Source organism: Talpa occidentalis, unplaced genomic scaffold (assembly GCF_014898055.3).
Source record: "Talpa occidentalis isolate TD23 unplaced genomic scaffold, MPIMG_talOcc4v2.1 talOcc4.1500, whole genome shotgun sequence".
In the NCBI taxonomy this organism is placed as follows: domain Eukaryota; kingdom Metazoa; phylum Chordata; class Mammalia; order Eulipotyphla; family Talpidae; genus Talpa; species Talpa occidentalis.
The window spans coordinates 1-18,915 of NW_023601545.1; the positions used below are offsets into that span (position 1 = coordinate 1).

The 18,915-nt window shown below is 34.3% G+C and overlaps 1 protein-coding gene across 1 annotated transcript; it reads right to left on the bottom strand.

Annotated features, from left to right (window-relative positions):
- Nucleotides 1-267: 267 nt before the first annotated feature.
- Nucleotides 268-16,511, bottom strand: LOC119246896 (electrogenic aspartate/glutamate antiporter SLC25A12, mitochondrial-like; the record flags this gene model as incomplete). The annotated part of the gene is made up of 5 exons (XM_037513154.2): nt 16,374-16,511; nt 11,742-11,845; nt 8,233-8,372; nt 2,390-2,536; nt 268-295 (listed from the first exon to the last, which is right to left on the bottom strand). Coding segments are annotated over exons 2-5 (367 nt in total), but the record flags the coding sequence as incomplete, so codon positions are not given.
- Between the last annotated feature and the right edge of the window lie 2,404 nt (nt 16,512-18,915).

The window sequence follows — 18,915 nt, forward strand, 5'->3', positions numbered from 1 at the left end:
TTTTGGAGACCATTATGGTCCAAGTGAAGCATATACGTAGACATGGTAACATACTTTCTAGATTTGGCTTTTGTGTGGTAAATTTAACCCAATACCTTAAATGAAAAAGTGTGAAATGCTGAGGTTCAAAGTAATATATATAATTTTATATCTTACCCTTTGTGACTTCACATCTTTCCTTGTGCCAGCTAGAGTGCTATATATCTTACGAACAAGCTCCATGTTATTCAGTAAGGAGTTAAATGCATTGAAGTAGGAGAAGCTAACCTGGTGGAAAGATACTTCCTCCAGCTGCCTAGGAAATGACAACAAAAAAGGTAAAAACAAAAACAAAAACAAAACCACAAAAGACACACTTATGAACACTTTTTTCAAAGAGTCAAAGTCTTCATTATTAAAATATTAACAACCTGCCCTAAACACAAGGAAAGCATCGTACTGAAACACTCAGAGCATGATAATGCCCTCAAGTCTATGTAATTTAGATTTTAAGGAAGAAAGCAACATCTGGAAGTTGGACTTTATGGTTCATCTACATATAAGGTCAGAAACAACAAACGTAATTATCACAGATCAAAAACAATGGTTTTTAAACAGGATTTTCAAGACCCTCAACTACAGAACTCCCACTAGTTCTGGTATAAACCAAACATTAACGAAAGTATAAGAATCATTTTTAAAACTTGTTTTTTTTTCCCATTACATACATAGAAAAGCCAGTGGGAAAATTAATTTTAAAACTATTACACACTGTCAGCTTTCCTAATGCTTCTTTTTTTTTTTTCCCCAACCTACTTTTTTAAGGCCATTGTTTTATATCAAGAACATTTGATAGTCCATGTTGGGCTCAATCTATATCATGAAAGTTACAATTACCTAAACTAAAAAACTGAAGATTAAATCTAGGAAGATTTATTCACCATAAAGTAAAAGTATGGAACAGTACATAAGGGGTCTCTTGTGCCTGAGGAGAGATGGGGAGCAATGTGGCCTTTATTCCATTTGGAAATACATTCATAGAAAATTTTTAATAGTTTACAAAAAACTAACTTCCAGGAGTCACAGGAACCCATATGATTAAAAACATTCTCTATAAAAATTCAAACAGATGCTTATGGAATACCAGTGTGACAACCTTAATCATAAAAGTCTATTAAAAATAGTATAGATGATAATGGGCAAATGAACCCACTCCAAACCCCTCAAATATGTGATTTAACTCAAGAGTAGGTGACATTTGCATTACCCTGAATTTGGATACCAGTGATCCGAAAGCAAGATTCAAATTATTTAATACATTCGTCCAAGAATTGAAATGGCATTTGATAAATTGAGGCTATAATAGGTCTACCTAACCCACTTGGAAGATTAAGTGGATCCCCCTCACTCTAAGGTAGTATGAGAATCTTTCCCTCTAGGATTTGTCTTTTCTTCTTCCCTCTCTCCCTCCTCTCTCCCTTTCCTTTTCTCTTTTATACTTTTGGCCTAAATATAAGGTGAGGGTAGAGGAGTGGGAGATGGGTGACAAGGAGGTGAAATGTATAGGAGAAAGTGACATGCTCCATGTTCAAATTCACCAAAGAAAAAGAACAGAAGTTGATCTTTCTACCCCAGTCTAAATCAGGGATAATGATCTTCAGCTGAAACAACAAAAGCACTCATTGGCTTCCCTCCATTTAAAACAAGCAGCAATCAAAAACTTATACATAAGTACAGCGCATAAACAAGAAAACTGGTAAGTGAGGCAAGTTTCACCACTCTTTGTGAGGAGTGATGACATCAGTTTGCTATTGGTCCAGATGATTACTTTACAGAGATTAGCAGTTTGACAGAACACAAAACTGTGTCTGGTCCATGCAGACTGAATGCACAAATGAAGGACAGAGAGAGGAGTGAGCCACCAAGACTGATGCCCACATATTACCTCCCTACCTTCTGCCATGGCCATGGTTATTAAAACACTGCAGAGGCCTGTGACGAACCCTCTAGCAAATAGCACCCTGCAGGGAACAAAGGAAGGAGCCATCCTTAACAAGGCTTTGGGAGCCTGATTGGGCAGAAAGAGGTCAAGGTGAAAGCAGGACTGTCTGGGAGAGGCAATGCCCCACCTTGCCTAAAAACTTCCTTGTTTCCTTTAATTGGACTCTAAAAATGGAAATAAACAACTTGGAAATAATTGAGAACAAGATAGTGGCTCATACAAAAGCTATGATCTGGGCAAGAACTGTTTACCATCACCCCCACCTCTCTTACACCTATTTACCTTCTACCAACAAAGCATAAAGTTAGAATAGTTGAGAGTCTGACGGGTCCAGGGAAGCAATCCAGAACCCAAGAGTACAAAAAATTTAAGGAAATACTCAAAGTTGAATACTTGCTTTTTACTTACTGAAACTAAGTTCTCCTCCACAAAAGGAGTAAGCATGTGAGACCGAATGGTAACCATTATGTCACTGAAATCCAGACCAGAAATCATGCCACTTTTGCTTTTGTCTTTCAGTGCAAAGGCTTGTCTTGCATGTTCTAATTGTAGCTCCTAGAGGAAAAAGTTAGAAATAGGATTTTAGATAGGTTAAAGCACAAACCCAAGTGCATTTTGTAGAAATGGAAGACATCATTCCCCTACATGCACTTACTACAGAAATGAACAGTGTTCTGCTCTGAATTTACAACAAAACTTTTCTTTTTAAAAAGCATGTGTTGAGGGCCTCCCTGGTGGCACAAGGCGTTAAGCACTGCACTATGAAGCAATCCGCAGCCTCTGCAGCACGAGTTAGATCCCTGGCCGGCCAGGGAGCTACCCACATGGCGCAGCAGACCTCTCCTGTCTCGCCCCCTGCTCCTCTCAGCAGTGTATTTCAGTCAGTCTGCCTGTTCTGTTCCCCACTGTCTCTGGTAAGTCCTCTCACCCGCTGCACCTCTGGTCTGTACCTCAGCTCTTATATGCATAAGTAAATAAATCTTTAAAAATAAATAAATAAATAAAAAGCATGTGTTGGCCTCCCCAGTGGCGCAGCAGGTTGAGTGCAGCGCTGTGGAACTGTCCCCAGCCTCTGCAGCACGGGTTCGATTCCGGCTGGCCAGGCAAATACCCACATGGCACAACAGACCTCTCCTGTCTCACCCGCTGCTCCCCTCAGCAGGGCATTCAGTCCACCTGTGTTCTGCTCCCACTCTGTCTCTGGTGAATCCTCTCACCCTCCCACACCTCTGGCCTGTACCCAACTATTGTATAAATAAAACAAAATCTTAAAAAAAATTAAAAACATTTATTTTCAACTTTTTAATTTTGAAAGTCTGCCCCCTACCCTCTCCAACAGAGAACACCTTTAAACAATTTTTTTAAATGAACCCAGTAAGAAACTCTACTGACTGGTAAGTGAAATATTTAGCAATTCTAACATCAAAATGATAAATAGCTAATGAATAACTAGTATTCGACTATTGCTCTGATTTGGGGTACGGTTACTCATAAGCTGTAAAACATTCAGAATATCTGAACTTCAGAACTACTAGGTATCCAAAATTTGTAACAAGAAACATCAATAAAAATAACAAAGTAGACCTCCGTGGTGGCACAGGGGTTGAAGTCTCAGATATCAACCTAGCTCCAGTCTCTGGAACATGAGTTTGATCCCTGGCCAAGCAGAAACCCACATGGTGCAGGAGACCTTTCCTGTCTCGCCCGCTGCTTCCCTCAGAACATCTGCCTGTTCTGCTGCCCAGTGTCTCTGGTGAATCCTCTCATGCCCTGGCACCTCTGGCTTACACCCCAATTCTTGTATGCATAAATAAATAAAAATAAATCTTTTTTAAAAAGTGTCATTAATACCATAAGTACTGTGCAAAAGTCAAAATTAGGGAATTTCTGCCCTGGAAACCCAAGACATAATCCAAACTAACATGTTACAACATAATTATGGCACCATTGGATGCAATTTTCACACAATTTGCAACCTTGGAAATAATATTCATATCTAATAGTGTATTATAAATACTATTGATTTGTATTGCAATTTTCACTCATATTTATCAAAACCTACAATTCAAAGTTGCTTTGCCTTTTTCTGATATTTAAAAGTTTTTAATAGAAGCCTTACATTTTATTAATTTATTTATATTTTCCTATGAATTTTGTGCCATCTCAATGGTAATTCAAACTATTTAGTAGGTGTTTGTTTCTATTTAAACTATAATTTGTTTTATATGACTTTTCTGTATATGTGTGATAGTAAACAATAATACACATTTTGAAAAGTTGTTTTCTTTTTCTTAGCAGGTTGATAGGTTAGAAACAATTATACTAAATCTTTCAGTAGTCTTAATGGAAGAAATCAGCTAAACAGTTTAACATCTATCATCCAACATCTAAACATTTGGATCTTCTTGCAAAAAGAGCAATGGAAATAGAAACACTATACTCAAGTTGAAAATATGTGTGACATAAGAGTACAAAAATAAACAAGCAGCATGATTTGACAAAGCTTTCTCTTCCCCTTCTACTTTTTTTTTTTAATTTCAGCTTTATTAGGTTATAATTGAAAAGTCAAATTGTAATATATTAAAAGTATACATGACTTTATAGGCACACTGTGAAATGATTCCCACCATCAAGTAAATTAACACATTATCACCTCACATATTTAATATTTAATCTTTTTTTAAGAGAACACTTAAAGTTTTATTATCAGGAAATATCAATTATACACAAAAATATTATCAACATAGTCAACATTAGATATTTACACTTTATTTATCTTACAACTGAAAGTTTGGACCCTTCTTCCAGACTGTCACAATAACCACCCTCACCCACCAACCACACACACACAAACACACACACATACACCATACACTCACACAGCCCTAGCAACCACTGTTTTGTTTCAATGTGGTCAACTTTTTGTTGTTAGATTATACATACAAGGTCATCTATATTATTGTAGATGGCAGAATTTCCTTCCTTTTTTGGAATGACTATTTCATTATATATGCACAATAAGTATTATATATATTATATGTAATATATATAAATAAATATATATATATATTTATATATAATGACATTTTCTTTGTCCATTCATTTGCTGGAGGACAATTAGTTGGTTTCTATACCACAGCTATTGTGATAATGCTGTAATATACATGGGTATACAAATTTATCTTTAAGATAGTGACTTTGTTTCTTCTGGACACATACCCAGAAGTAAGATTACTGGATCACATGGTAGCTCTATTTTAATTTCTTGAGGAACCTCCATGTCATTCACCATGCTGATTGTCCAATTTACATTCCCACCAAGAGGGTACAAGAGTTTCCTTTTCTCTACAATCTTGCCAGCATATATGGTCTTTCTCATAATAGAACAAGTGTGAGATGCTCTGTCACTTTTGATTTGCTATCCACTGATGACTGGTGATGGTAAGCACCTTTTCACGTACCTGCTGGTCAACTGTATATCTTTTTTGGAAAAATGTCTATACAAAGTCCCTTGTCTATTTTTCAATTGGGTTATTTCCTTTTGTTATTAACTTGTATAAATTCTTTGTATATTTTGGATAATAACCCTTATCTGATATAAGATTTGTAAATATTTTCTTCCATTCCATTACCTTTTCATTTTGTTAATGGTTTCCTTTGCTGTATAGAAGTATTTTTTTAGTTGCGTGTACTTCAACTCATACATTTTTGGTTTGGTTACCTTTGCCTTGGTTATCAAATCCAAAAAATCATTGCCAAGACCAATGTCAAGGAGTTCACCTGCAGTTTTCTTTTAGGGTTTTAACATTTCAAGTCTTACATCAAGTTTTAATCGACATTGAGTTGGTTTTTTTGTATATGGTATAAAAGAAGAGTCCAGTTTCATTCTTTGAATGTGGATATCTAACTTCCCCAATTTATTGAGATTACTATTGTCCCCATTATTTATTCTTATATTTTATGTTGAAAATTGACCACACATGTATGTGTGAATTTATTTCTGGACTCTCTTTTGTTCAATTGACCTGTGTGTCTCTTTTTATGACAATACAACACTGTCTTGAATACTACCACTTTGTAATATAGTTTGAAATCAGGAAGTCCAAGACTGCTTTAGCTATTCAAGGTCTTTTGTAGTTCTAATATTTTTAGGATTTTAGAATTTTCCTTTTAATCTTTGTGGAAAATGTCACTTGAATTATGCTAGGAATTACAATGAAGATGTAGATTGCTTTGGAGAGTGTGAACATTTTAACAGTATTAATTCTTCCAATCTATAAACGTGGAATATCTTCTCAATTACCTGTGTCTTCTTCAATTTCTTTTATTAATGTTCTGTGGCTTTTACTTAACAGACCTTTCACCATCTTGGTTATATTTATCCCTAAGTATTTTTTTAATGTTATTGTAAATGGGATTTTTTTCCCTAATTTCTCTTCCTAACAGTTGTTTGTTAATTTAAGAAATGCAACAGATTTTCATATATTATTTTCTAGCCTCCAAATTTACAGAATTTATTAGTTCTAATAGTTTATTTTTGTGGAGTCTTTAGGCTTCCTTATATATAATACATTATCTGCAAGCAGGTACAATTTTACTTGTTCATTCCAATATAGATGTTGCCTTTTTGCTCTGGCTAGGGCTTCTAGTACTTTCTAACAAAGAGGCAAAAGCAGGTGGTGATCTTTGTTACTGATCTTAGAGGGAAAGCTTAGTTTTTCATTGTTGAATATATTAGGTGTAGATTTGTTGTGTATGGCCACTATGTTGAACTATGTTTCATCTATACATAATTTGTTAAGAATTTTTATCACGAATTTTTCAAATGTTTTTCTGCATTTATATCCATTGAGAGGATGAAGATTTTTATACTTCATTTTGTTAACGTGGTATGTCATATTTCATTATTTGCATATATTGAACCATCTTTGCATGCCAGGAATAAATCCCACTTGATCACGGTATCTGATCCTTTTATTGTATTATTGAATTTGGCTTGCTAATATTTTGTTGAGTATTTTTGCATCTATGTTCATCAGGAATATTGGCCATAAACAAACCCTAGAAATCTATATAACCCAGCAATTCCAATAATTCCATTTACATGAAATATCCAGAAAATGTAAATCCATAGAGACAAAAGCAGATTGGCAGTTGTCAGGGGCTGGGGAGAGGCAGAAATAGGAGTGACTGTTCAGTGGGCATAGGGTTTTCTTTTGAGATAGTGAAATGGTTTTAGAATTATATAGAGGTGGTGGTTGCACAACACTGAATGAACTAAAAATTGTACATTTTTAAGTGGTTAATTCTGTGTTATGTGGATTTTACTTTAATTTTTTTAAAAAGAGAGCTAGAGAATTCCAAGAAAATGAAATTAATATAATATTCATGGTGTTTTAAACATTAAGACAAGATTTTTATAACTGAGGCAGTTTAAGAATAAATCACAGCTTAATATATAGAAAACTAAACAAATAGAAATCTAGAAACTCTAATCATTTTAGTCACACATGACATTTATAAAATTATAGTCATTCACATATGATTACTGATAAAACTGAATCATGACATAACTATGGAGAAGGGGAGACAGATAATGTCCTAGTCTGTGGTAGAAAAGGGAAGTGAAAGAGCCAGTACTAATCCTCAATTCAGTTCAAATTCAATCAAAAATATCTAAGGATTAAAATGTAAAAGTAGGGCCTCCCCGGTGGTGCAGCAGTTGAGCTCTGGGTTGCGAAGCTGCCCGCAGCCTCTGCAGCGGCGGTTCAATCCCCGGCTGCTCCCCGGCCACAGGAGGAGGGTCCCACATGGCGCGCAGACCTCTCCTGCCGCCCGCTGCTCCCCTCAGCAGTGTACTTCGGTCCTTCTGCCTGCTCTGCTCCCCACTCTGGCTCTGGTGAATTCTCTCACCCTCCCGCACTTCTGACTGTACCCAGTGCTTGTATAAATAAATAATAAATCTTTAAAAAAAAAAAAAAAAAAAAAAGCATGTATGTTAAAAAAAAAAAAATAAAAAAAATAAAATGTAAAAGTATGAGCAAAAGTTTATTACGTAAAGCTATGGATATAAACACTGAAAGAAACAATTGAGAGTTTAAAGAAGTTGTCTCTGGGAGCAGAAAATGAAAAATGAGGTGAAATACCACAGGGATTCCTTTATTTTTGTATTAAACAATACATACAACTGGAAGAGAAGGAGGTGGAAGAGGATGAATTGTACTTACAATAGTTATAAAATGTAAGCTCACCTGGAGAAACTGTGTGAATTCTGTGTAGTTAAGATGCTTCTTCCGATTGTGCCCAAAATGTAAGCGGATAAATTCACAGTCCCAGTTAAAAGGGATATGATGATGAATAATAGTCTGTCCAAAAATTTCTTTGACATTTTCTTAAAAGGGAAAACAAAAATAAATAAATTATATCTGGAATAAGTAGTTTAGTCCACTGCAATGTTCCTACAGAAAGAAATTAAGAGAAATTTTAAAAGTCAAGATTATCTGCTTCTATTAACTGCAAATTTTTTGGTGCCCAGAAACCCATGCACAGGAACACAATTGATAAAATATAATTTTACACTTAAGATTGTGTACCATTACATATAAGGCCATGAGATTCTTAATTTTTCTTGATTTAATTTTAATTAGGAAGTGATTAATATTTTGCACTATAAATGGCTGCTACTTTGCATTTCAGTATAAAATCAATAGTGTTTTCCCGGTTCCTCAAGGAGTCGAATTAAGCCCTTTATCAGAAGCATGAATACCTAAATTACAGTATAATGCAATATTTGTCATACTAAGTATGGTTTGATTGAGACTTGATTATTACATTCACACTAGCCTGAATATGTCTATTGAAGATAGGTATAAGAAATACTACCAAAAGCATATCATTAGCTCAGCAGCAAGCACCTTATTAAAAGCTTCTGATATTGTCAAAAATATGGTCTTGACACAAAGCTTCAAAATTCCCATAAAAACATGATTATTAGTCTCAACTATTAAAATATTTTAAGATAAGTGAAATTAGTGATTCACTTTTAAATAAAGGACTAAACACAGCATACTAACTTTTAGATAGGAACTAGTCACACAGTAAAATAATACAACCAAAACCCTCTGACAGCTTGTCTTCATGCACTAACAATGTCATTCACTTTCTTACACAGTTCTACACTTACTATAAAAGTCAAGTCACAAATGACTGGTACTTTAACAAGCATAGACTGGATAGACTAATTTAGAAGCTCATGCCAAAAAAAAAAAAAAATCATTAACAAAGTTAAGAAAGCAGGAAGCCTATTTTACTGATATCTTAAGAACAAAATTATTTTCAAATTTAAGCCAATTGTATTAGTAAAAGGGTTTACCATCATTAGCTACCAATTATACTAGAGAGTTAGTAAATTAAAATTTAATGTTTCATAATCTCCTGCAACTAATTCTAATTTCTGCAAATTCTTTGAATAAGATACAAATCTCACAATGTAAATGGCTTAATGGATTCCCTCTAGTTTTATATACCTTTTTTACTTGCTAAAAGCATTGTTGGGGTGGAGAGAGGGGGGCAATGTTAGAATCCTGAACTGGCAATCCTACCAGTCTGGACTCAATACAATATCTAAATAGGTCACAGCAATCAGGTAAGTAGAAGAAGGCATTGGATGTCACTGGGGAGATGGGATTCTCACTTTACTTTCAAATGGAATGTAGCATTTATTTCTTGCCTAAAGTAGCAATAGTGTTTCCAGGTTTTAAAATCATGTCAAATTATTATCACCTACCATAAACACAAAATAAATATATGGGGTTTTGTTTCTACTAACAAAGAATTGACTCAATAGCAATTCATGTGACCCTGATCAATACAAAAAGACACTTAAATAAGCAAGTTGTGAAATATGTTAAAGTTTACAAGATAATTGAAATTATAAGGGTTGCAAAAAGTCTTTCAAACTAAAAATGTTAAGGCAGCTCAGCAAAGATTTTTTTAGGATCCTTCTAATATAATCAATTAGCTGTTTCTATTCCCAAATTAATTAAATTGATTTCTTATTTTTAACATCTAGCAAATAAAGTGTTAAATAAAGGAAACATGAAGACATTATGGAAAGTAGAATAGGGTACCTTAACTTACTATAAATCCAGTTAAAATTAATTATTAAAGGGAAAAATTTAATTCAAGGATAACCTTTTTTTTAATGTTCACAACTCTCTCTTATTTGATGAGATGTATATATATATATATATAGCTTGCTAGAGAAGTTTTATATAATGGTGAATCAAAAATTCCCTTTATATGATCAGAAAACAGCAGAATCTTAAGGGTCAAACTATATCAAATAAATCAAAGATCCAAAGGCTTTCAAACAATGAAAATTTAATTTATGAAAGTTGTTTTCTGTCACAAAAAAATAATTATAAACTAAAATTATAGTATATAATTTATATTCATAAAATAGCTCTAATAAAAATTTTAGCTAAAATCCTATATTTTGTAAACTCCCTAGCAACCTTCAAATAAGATCACAGAATATCTCTGAAACACTTAAAATGATGGCCAAATTACTCATAGTATCCTACACAAATATTAATTGTCTTTTCCCATGAGTATTTATTTGTACATTGTCTATTCTTCCATTGTGGTCATTTGGCCATTTTTTAATATGGTGTATTATGACATTATCATGTGCTGTGGTTTATTAACTGCCCCGACACCTTTAATTATTTTAACCATGTCACAGGCTACAACTTGAGTTACTAGGACTAACAAAATTTCAAACCTACTTTGGCACCTCTTGATATAATTCCACTTCCCTTCTGTTATTACTTCCACTATCAACTGCCGAAGGCAAATTCAGGAAGCTAACAGAAATAATTAGTACAACTATTGTTTTGAAATTCAATTCATAATTACCACTTTGCTTTTACCAGGATGTGCTTATGAAGGAAAAAAAAATGAACAAAAGCTCCAGAACTGGAGAGTTTATACTTGTGTGAGACAATAGCTCACATAACTGATGTACTCTTTGTCTTATCTGACTTTATCAGTTTTGCATCACAGAAAAGGGAAGACCAACAATCTCAAATATACCCAATCCATCTAACAAACTGCATAGTAAATTTTCCCTTTTTCCCCTCAGAGAGAATCCCGTCTTTCCAGTGGCAAACAAGGGTGCTTAGTTGTTCACAGCACTCCGTAGAGTGTTATTTCAGTGGCCATAATTTGGGCCTGGATGATAGGGATATGACAGTCACATTATTGGCAGCATATGATCTAGTGTTTTATCCTAGGTTGGCATTGCTAAAGGAAATAGGAATCCATTTGTTTTCTGACATATAGAAAACAATACACAACTTTTTTACTTCCTGCAGAGCATGGGCTTAGGAAAGAAATGGTTTATAATTCCTTTGAAAAGGGAATTGGGGTCAGATACAAAAGTAGCCTGTCATTATCTTCTCTTTGCTCAAGGGAGAGGAGCACATAGATTTGTCAGGAGGGTAGGTAATAGCGATAACTGTGATTAAAATGTTCAGATTATAACCTTAGTCAGTTAAGCTGTATCAGTCACTTATGATGATTGGACTAGACGAAATACACACTGAAGCATGTACATTACATAAATTTGTCTTAACAGAGGTTTTAATTTCCCAGTGGCCCACAGTGTGTCTCCCCATCTCATCCACCCTCATCCCTCCCCTAGTCCTTATGGGAGCTTCCTACTGGTCTTGTTCACCTTTCTGCAGTACAAAATTACCTCTGACCGGGGCTGGCACTCTTCTCCAAGACTGCCGCCATGCCTGTTCCATGAATGAGCCTGGAAGGAGCTGCTGTACCAACGGTGTGGCCAGAGAACTCCTCCTGTAGGTATACAAGCCATCAGCCCTGTGACACAGCCCACCTACCATCAGCCCAACGACATCCTGATTCCAAGGATTCCAGCCCAGCAGGAGCCACTGCTTCCAACTTACAGGCTTGAGACCAAACATTTTTATTGTCAGGGGGAAAAAAATCCTTAATAGCTGAGATTCACCAGCACTGTTCTTTAAAGTAAAGTCAGAGAAGCTTTAGAAGGACTCCCATCATGAACAATAAATATCCTTGTGTATAACTGAACAAAAACAATGGCGAGACTTAAGGAAGTAAAGAGTTTTTCAGTGGAGGAAAACTTGGGGGTAAAGAGAGGAACAACTAAGAGACCAAAAAAAGAAAACAAAGGAAAACAAACAACAACAACAAAAAGATCAACAACAGGAACTTGCAGAGGAAGTCCCAACCAACATAGCATGTAGACTCAGTTCCAGACTTCTAGGTTCTACCTCCAGGTAGGTCTTTAGTTCCTGAATGACCTCCTCTGTTTTTCATAAGTATTTCTAATAAGCCTTTACCTACCTCCAGAAGGGACTACTGTACAGTCAGTCAATAGGTAGTCCTGCTGCCAAATAAATACAAAGATCCATTTCTCAGGAAAGATGAGTTTACATTTAAAGATAATCTGTGACTACATTAGCTATATGCTTCAAAAGCCCATCACCAAATGGCATAAAAACTAGTAACGCCATATTCATTTATTTTTTTTTAACCTCAAACACTAAGCTACTCAAGTAGCCATATTAATATAAACTTCTCTGCAATATCTGAAAATTCTTCCTGATTTAATTTTTACCCAGGTGAAGCGCTAACCAGATTAAACTAAGTATTTTTTAGCATTAGAATTTCATATTATACCATGTCCATAGCTTCATTTCCACTGAAGAAGGTGTAACATTTTTCACATTTAGATCAATCTAATGTGCCTAAAACACCCAACAGTCTTCCCTTTAGGGAAAAAAATCTACCTTACAGGCACAAAAGGAACACATTTTTTATTGGCAGTACACTCTGATGATCACACAGTACAAAATCAAAAGCAATTCCTAATTTTTGAGGGTTCTACAGTCAGGGGGTAAAGGTGTACCCTTAAAAAAGTTACTTTTAGAGAGTTCCGATTCCTACGCATACACTTTGGGACACAACATTGATAAAATTTCAATGGAAAACTTACAATGTATTTAACACTTTATATTCATTTATTAGTTAGTAGACTTTGATGGAACTTTTTTAGAATGATTACATCTCTGTTAAAGCAACAAGCTTTTTTTTTTTAATTTGGAGCAAACGCATGGCAGCTATTGACAACACAATGTAGAATATAGCTGTACTTTACAATCTCAACTAATTTTACTGAGCAGAATATCCAGTACACTAATGAGTAGTATTGAAACCAAAGCAAGTTTATACTGTATCTAACATACACCACTCATGCAAGGGCCTCTACAAGGCTCATGCCACCAAGTAGTAACAGATATACAGCCATTAAATAATTATCCACAGCATGCATTAGAAGTTTTATTACGGGACTACTAAAGAGGAAACAATTATCCAAAGGCTTTATTCACTCTTTTAAAAACTCCAAAACTCTCTCCTGAGCTTGTACATTCTGAAATGAATTACCAAGTTCTCAATGTAAGTCCTCTCCCCTAGAGTAGAGACACTTCTAACAATAAAAAAAAATAAAACTTATCCAGCACTCAAGTACAAGTAAATGTTACTGCTATTTATATAAACACTTGCAAAGATGCAGACAATTTAAGTATATAATTTCATGTGTATAAAAAGGATACCTTTTATAAAAAAAGCACAGATGAGAACAATATATACAAGTACACAGAAAACATTATCAATATAGTCCATGAGGGACTATACCAAAGAGGGACACCGATGGCATAATAATCTCTCCCCACTCCAGTACACCTTGCATCCAACATTCTCTCCTACTTTTCTCTTCTGATGTATACAAGAGAAAACTATACTTAAATAAGCTTCAAACTAGAAAACATAAGACCATTTGGTAAAAAGGATTTAGAGTTAGAACGGAACTAAAATTTCCTCTTACCTAAACGTGTATGCACATACACAAGTACAATTCATTATTTGTAAGTGGGTACAAACATGAAAACTGACCTTTATCACTGATCCAAAATCTTATAAAAATAAACTCCAAGTTAATTATTTCCTTATGCTGAAATTCTATAGTCTTGAATACAAGGTAAAATTTCTAAGAAGATCTTAGAAATCTTGGTAAGTAGCATTTGTTACATTTCAATGATTTTCCTATTTTCTTGAGAATGTAAAATTAAACATCCAATCCTTCATTATGATTTTCATTCTGGTTAATAAAATTTGTCTAAAAATGGAATCTCAAAACTGGGAAGATAAGGTAGGAAGGAGAATAGGTCAAGGTTCCCAGGAATCAGGTAAGCAACATCAAGAGAACCATCCATCTGGCCTGGACTCCAGGAACAATGTCAAAAGGGGGTAGAGCTTTATCTCATAAGAATCTTCCTATCTCTAGATTATGAGGAAGAGTGAAAGCAGGATTCTGCATGGTTTATATGTTCTTTAGTTCATTCTGGATGCTATAAAAGCTAAATCTGATTTCTATGCTTTTTAAATCCCAATTATATTTTCTTGAAATCCTAACTCATAAATGACATTCTGAGGGAAAATCTACAAAATGATGAAGCTGGGATCAAATAACTACTAGCTCACATCTGCATGAAATAATAAGGTATACATAAACCACTCAGCTTCTTCCTACATCAGTTTAAACTACTCATCAACAATGGCATGAGTCTCTAATGTTAGTCTGTTGGATGAACTGACTTGAGTGATTTATTTTTTAAAAAACAGGGAAAAATCAATCAAATGGAGTGGACACAAGAATAATGATGCCAAGATAGGGGGGGACAAAATAAATTACCATTTGTTTTTGGGAAATCCAATTCTGAAACAATGAGCACGTGACAGAAGCACCAGGATACTGTCTCTAACCCAGATACTTGTATCAAGTTATTTTCCACTCATTTCTACATATTTGGAAATAAAACATGTAAGCATGTGTGATATCTATGGGAAAAAATGCAGCATTACTAATTGTACAGATTCAATGCTGAATGATGAGATGATAAAGGTTCTATGCTTTAAATTATAGAATCTAGGTGCTTCTGAGGGAAGTCAACATTCTTTAGGAGACAGAGTAGCCAGAGCTTGCTCCAAAGCAGGAAGAATGCCAAGATAAGCAAAGAAACCTAAAGGACTCCGCATAGGTATTTATTTGGGAAAATCTTCTCATACAGAAGACAGCTGGGTCAGTGGCAGAAGGAAGGTAATGATCAATACCAAGTTAGAACATGTGTCCAATAAGATCACTACTGGTTCTTCAAGTACCGGTACCTTCTCATCATTCTTACCACAGCAGTGATACTTCTTCCTTCAGGTTTAGCTAAAGGATATTTGTTTTAGAATTCTACTGTGAATATTTAGCTCTGTGGCTCAGAAAAAGCCTGATTTTCAAGAATTTCTCTACCATGCATTGATGCCAATTCACAGGATAAAAGGGGCCCACATTCAGCTTTATAAGTGAAAAATTTCTAGAATCTGTTCCACAACAATATGAATATATTTGACACTATTGAACTGTACACTCAAAATGGTTAAGATGGTAAGTTGTTTGTTATGTGTTGTTTTACCACAATAAAAAAATACAAGTATTTTAATTTAAAAAGAAGGAGGAAGGCTCAAGGTCCTTGAAAAGAATTTGTCTTTTCAATTAAATACATTGTTTTTATTGAAAAGCCTGTTGCAGGAAAAATTAGCTGATACATTTACTAAACACAAATTCATTTCTGCAAACACATATCTTTAAAAAATTACTATGTGGCTACAGTTGGAAATCTAATTTATTGGCTTATTAGACATCCACAATGTGATAGACTATATGCCAAGAGAATTTCTACATCCAACTCAGATGGCAATTTTAATATTTTAGTCTTTTGTTTCCTAAAACCAAAAACCTAAAATAGAGGTTCATAGAATACTAGAATTATTATTGCCTTAACTCATTCCTTTATCCTATTCTTGGTGTTACAAAGTTCATAGTTGCAATTTTCCACAAGATGCTACAGAGAAGCTCTGAACTCTACCCAAAAACTCTTAAAGAATGAGACGAATACTCCATGTTGTTCATGCTGTTTCATAAAGAGATTTGTCCAGGCTGGCCCCAAACAAGAAAATTTTACACCACCTAGTTTAGGAATGTGTAAATGACTCAATGAACTGAAGGATCAGCATTCCTAGATTCCTTCATTTTGGCAAGAATCTAATGCTTTAAAGAAAATAAAACCACTTTACCTGTGCAAATCCTTTTAGGAAATTAATACTTCACTTATTGACTAGGTCCTAAGTAAGGTCATAAATAATAATATATTCAGTTATTAGATTTAGTAGTTATAGACTGGAACAGCCTCACTAACTTCACTTATCACTTAAAATCTTTTTTTTTCCTTACCAAATGTCACCTCTCCATTTCCACTCTTGTCAAACAATTGGAAAGCCACTATGAACATGGAATCTGGAGCACATAAAACAGATTCAAATGCCAAAAACTCTTGATAGGAGATCAACCTGGAATAAAATGTAAAATGTGACTAGCTGAAAAAGAAAGGGAAACATCATTTAACTTGCCTTTACATATGAGCTGTAGTTCAGGATAACCAATTAATTGAGGTGACATTTTTCTTTGTAAAGGTATTCCAGATAATAAAGAAAGAAGGAACAAGAGAATTAAGAGTATTACCCTTAAGTGAACCCCTAAGAGATTAATGAGCCTGAGCAATAATCAAATAAGCCCTAATATCACAAGAGAACTAGACTGAGAGTAATTAAACCTGAATCTGATCAGGTCTCTAGATTAGAGTTTCTCAATCTTGGGACTACTGAATATAAAGACTGTTCATTCTTTTTGGTGGGAGCCTCCTGCACATTGTATCATGTTTAGCATCATTCCTGTCCTCTACCCATGAGATGCCAATAGTATCCACCATATTGAAAACCACTGTTCTAATCTAATCATCAATTTACAGAAAATGCAAAGGACAAAGGAAAATGTAGGGAACTACAAAGAAAACATACTATAGTTACCAAAAAATAATTTTTAAAGACCTAAATGACATAGCAATTAATTACAATATACAGATCTTATTTGGATTCCAATTCAAAGTAAAACAAAAAAATTTTAACTTATTAGAAAATCAGGAAATGTAAATACTGATATAAACATACATACTTGATGGTCTTAATAAATTTCTGTTTATGTATTATTTTTAATCATTATACAGATATTAGGGCAGTAAAAACAGTTATAATATACTGGGTATCACAATGATCATCCCTAAAAAGCAACAAGTAGTACATAGTTTTAATCTGTGAACTAAACTAAATAGTATGTTATGATCTGAAAGTATGAGAATGAGTAACATAGAGTACTAAATGAGGGAAGGAGTTACAAAAGATCTTTATTTCTACACTACATATTTCTGACATACTTGAAATTCTTTTTTTTTTTTTTTTAATATTAAATTTTATTTTTTATTCCCCCATACAATTGCAAACGCCCCATTCTGACCCCAATCCTTCCCCTCCCCGCCCCCCCCCCCAAAAAGTGTCTCTGGTTCATAGTTTTTTGTTGATTTTGATTTTCACTTTCTTATATTCATTTTCCTGGTCCCTTATTTAAGTTTTCTAGATTCCTGCTATGAGTGAGACCATCCGGTATTTTTCTTTTTCTTTTTGGCTTATTTCGCTGAGCATGATCCCTTCCAGTGCCATCCATGTTGCTGCAAATTGCATGTGTTTATCTTTTTTGAATGCTGAGTAATATTCCATGGTATATATGTACCACATCTTCTTGATCCAGTCATCTATTTTTCATACTTGAAATTCTTATAAAATGAATTATTTCTTGAATATAAGAATGACTTAAGAATAAAAATAGAAAGTTGCTGGGCTAATTATGAGTTTTAAAATACCCACAACATCCTGTTTTTTTCCAAATCAAATCCTAGGAATTAGACAGCAAAAATACAATTGCCCTGAAATATAGAATGTGTAGCTTTAAAACACATTTCAAGCCCTGTAGTAAAACTTCTTGTAGTTATTTGAAGTCAAAACTTTTTCCTTAACTAGCAAAGGTCATAAACTGTCCACTGGCAGACTGAATTTGGCCCACAGATGTGTTCTCTTTGGCATACGAAGTATTTACTTCTTAACCTCATTCTCTGCCAACATTAGGAAATCATAAGACTTCAACTAAATATCCAGTTTCTGGCTTCTCTTGATAAACTGTGAACCAGGGAAAAACTAGGTTTCTGTTTTCAAGAAGCATCAGCACCCAAAGATCACAAACTGGAGTAAAGAAACCACTGCTTAGTACACACTTTAAGAGTTTGTTTTCTTTTAATGAGGATGAAGGGGCACTTTCACTTTTGAACCATACCTGCTCTCTGACATTTTATGAAGAATACATATCCACTTATAATATTTTGATGTATTGTATAAATATGACTTTTTTTTTAAATCTTGTACTTAGTTCCTTTCCATTCATTGAATGGAAACTAACCGCAAAACATTAATACCTAAATTTTACAATTTTTAAAACTGCCAATACTTCTGCATAAGAGCTCTCTATATGCATGGAGAATATTAAAGGAAAACACTTGTGAAAAAGCTAAAGATAGGAAAACTATAGTTCTCCACATTGTAGGAGAACAGAGCCTCTAGATGAAATTTTGACTAGAGTAAATATAATAGTCAAAATAAAACTAGTAATATAGAACTCCAGTACTAGAAGTTAGTTTCAAACAAGCAACTGTCTAAATATTTGAGATCAGATCACACAATAATAGTTCCTAAGATCTGTATTCACTGCATAAAATCATTTCACTTTCCCTTATACAACCAGAACTTCAAAGTTTAAGCCACAATCTCACAAATACTTGGTGAATAGATGTTTTTTACTCTTAGACAACCCATCATGCTATTTATATCATACA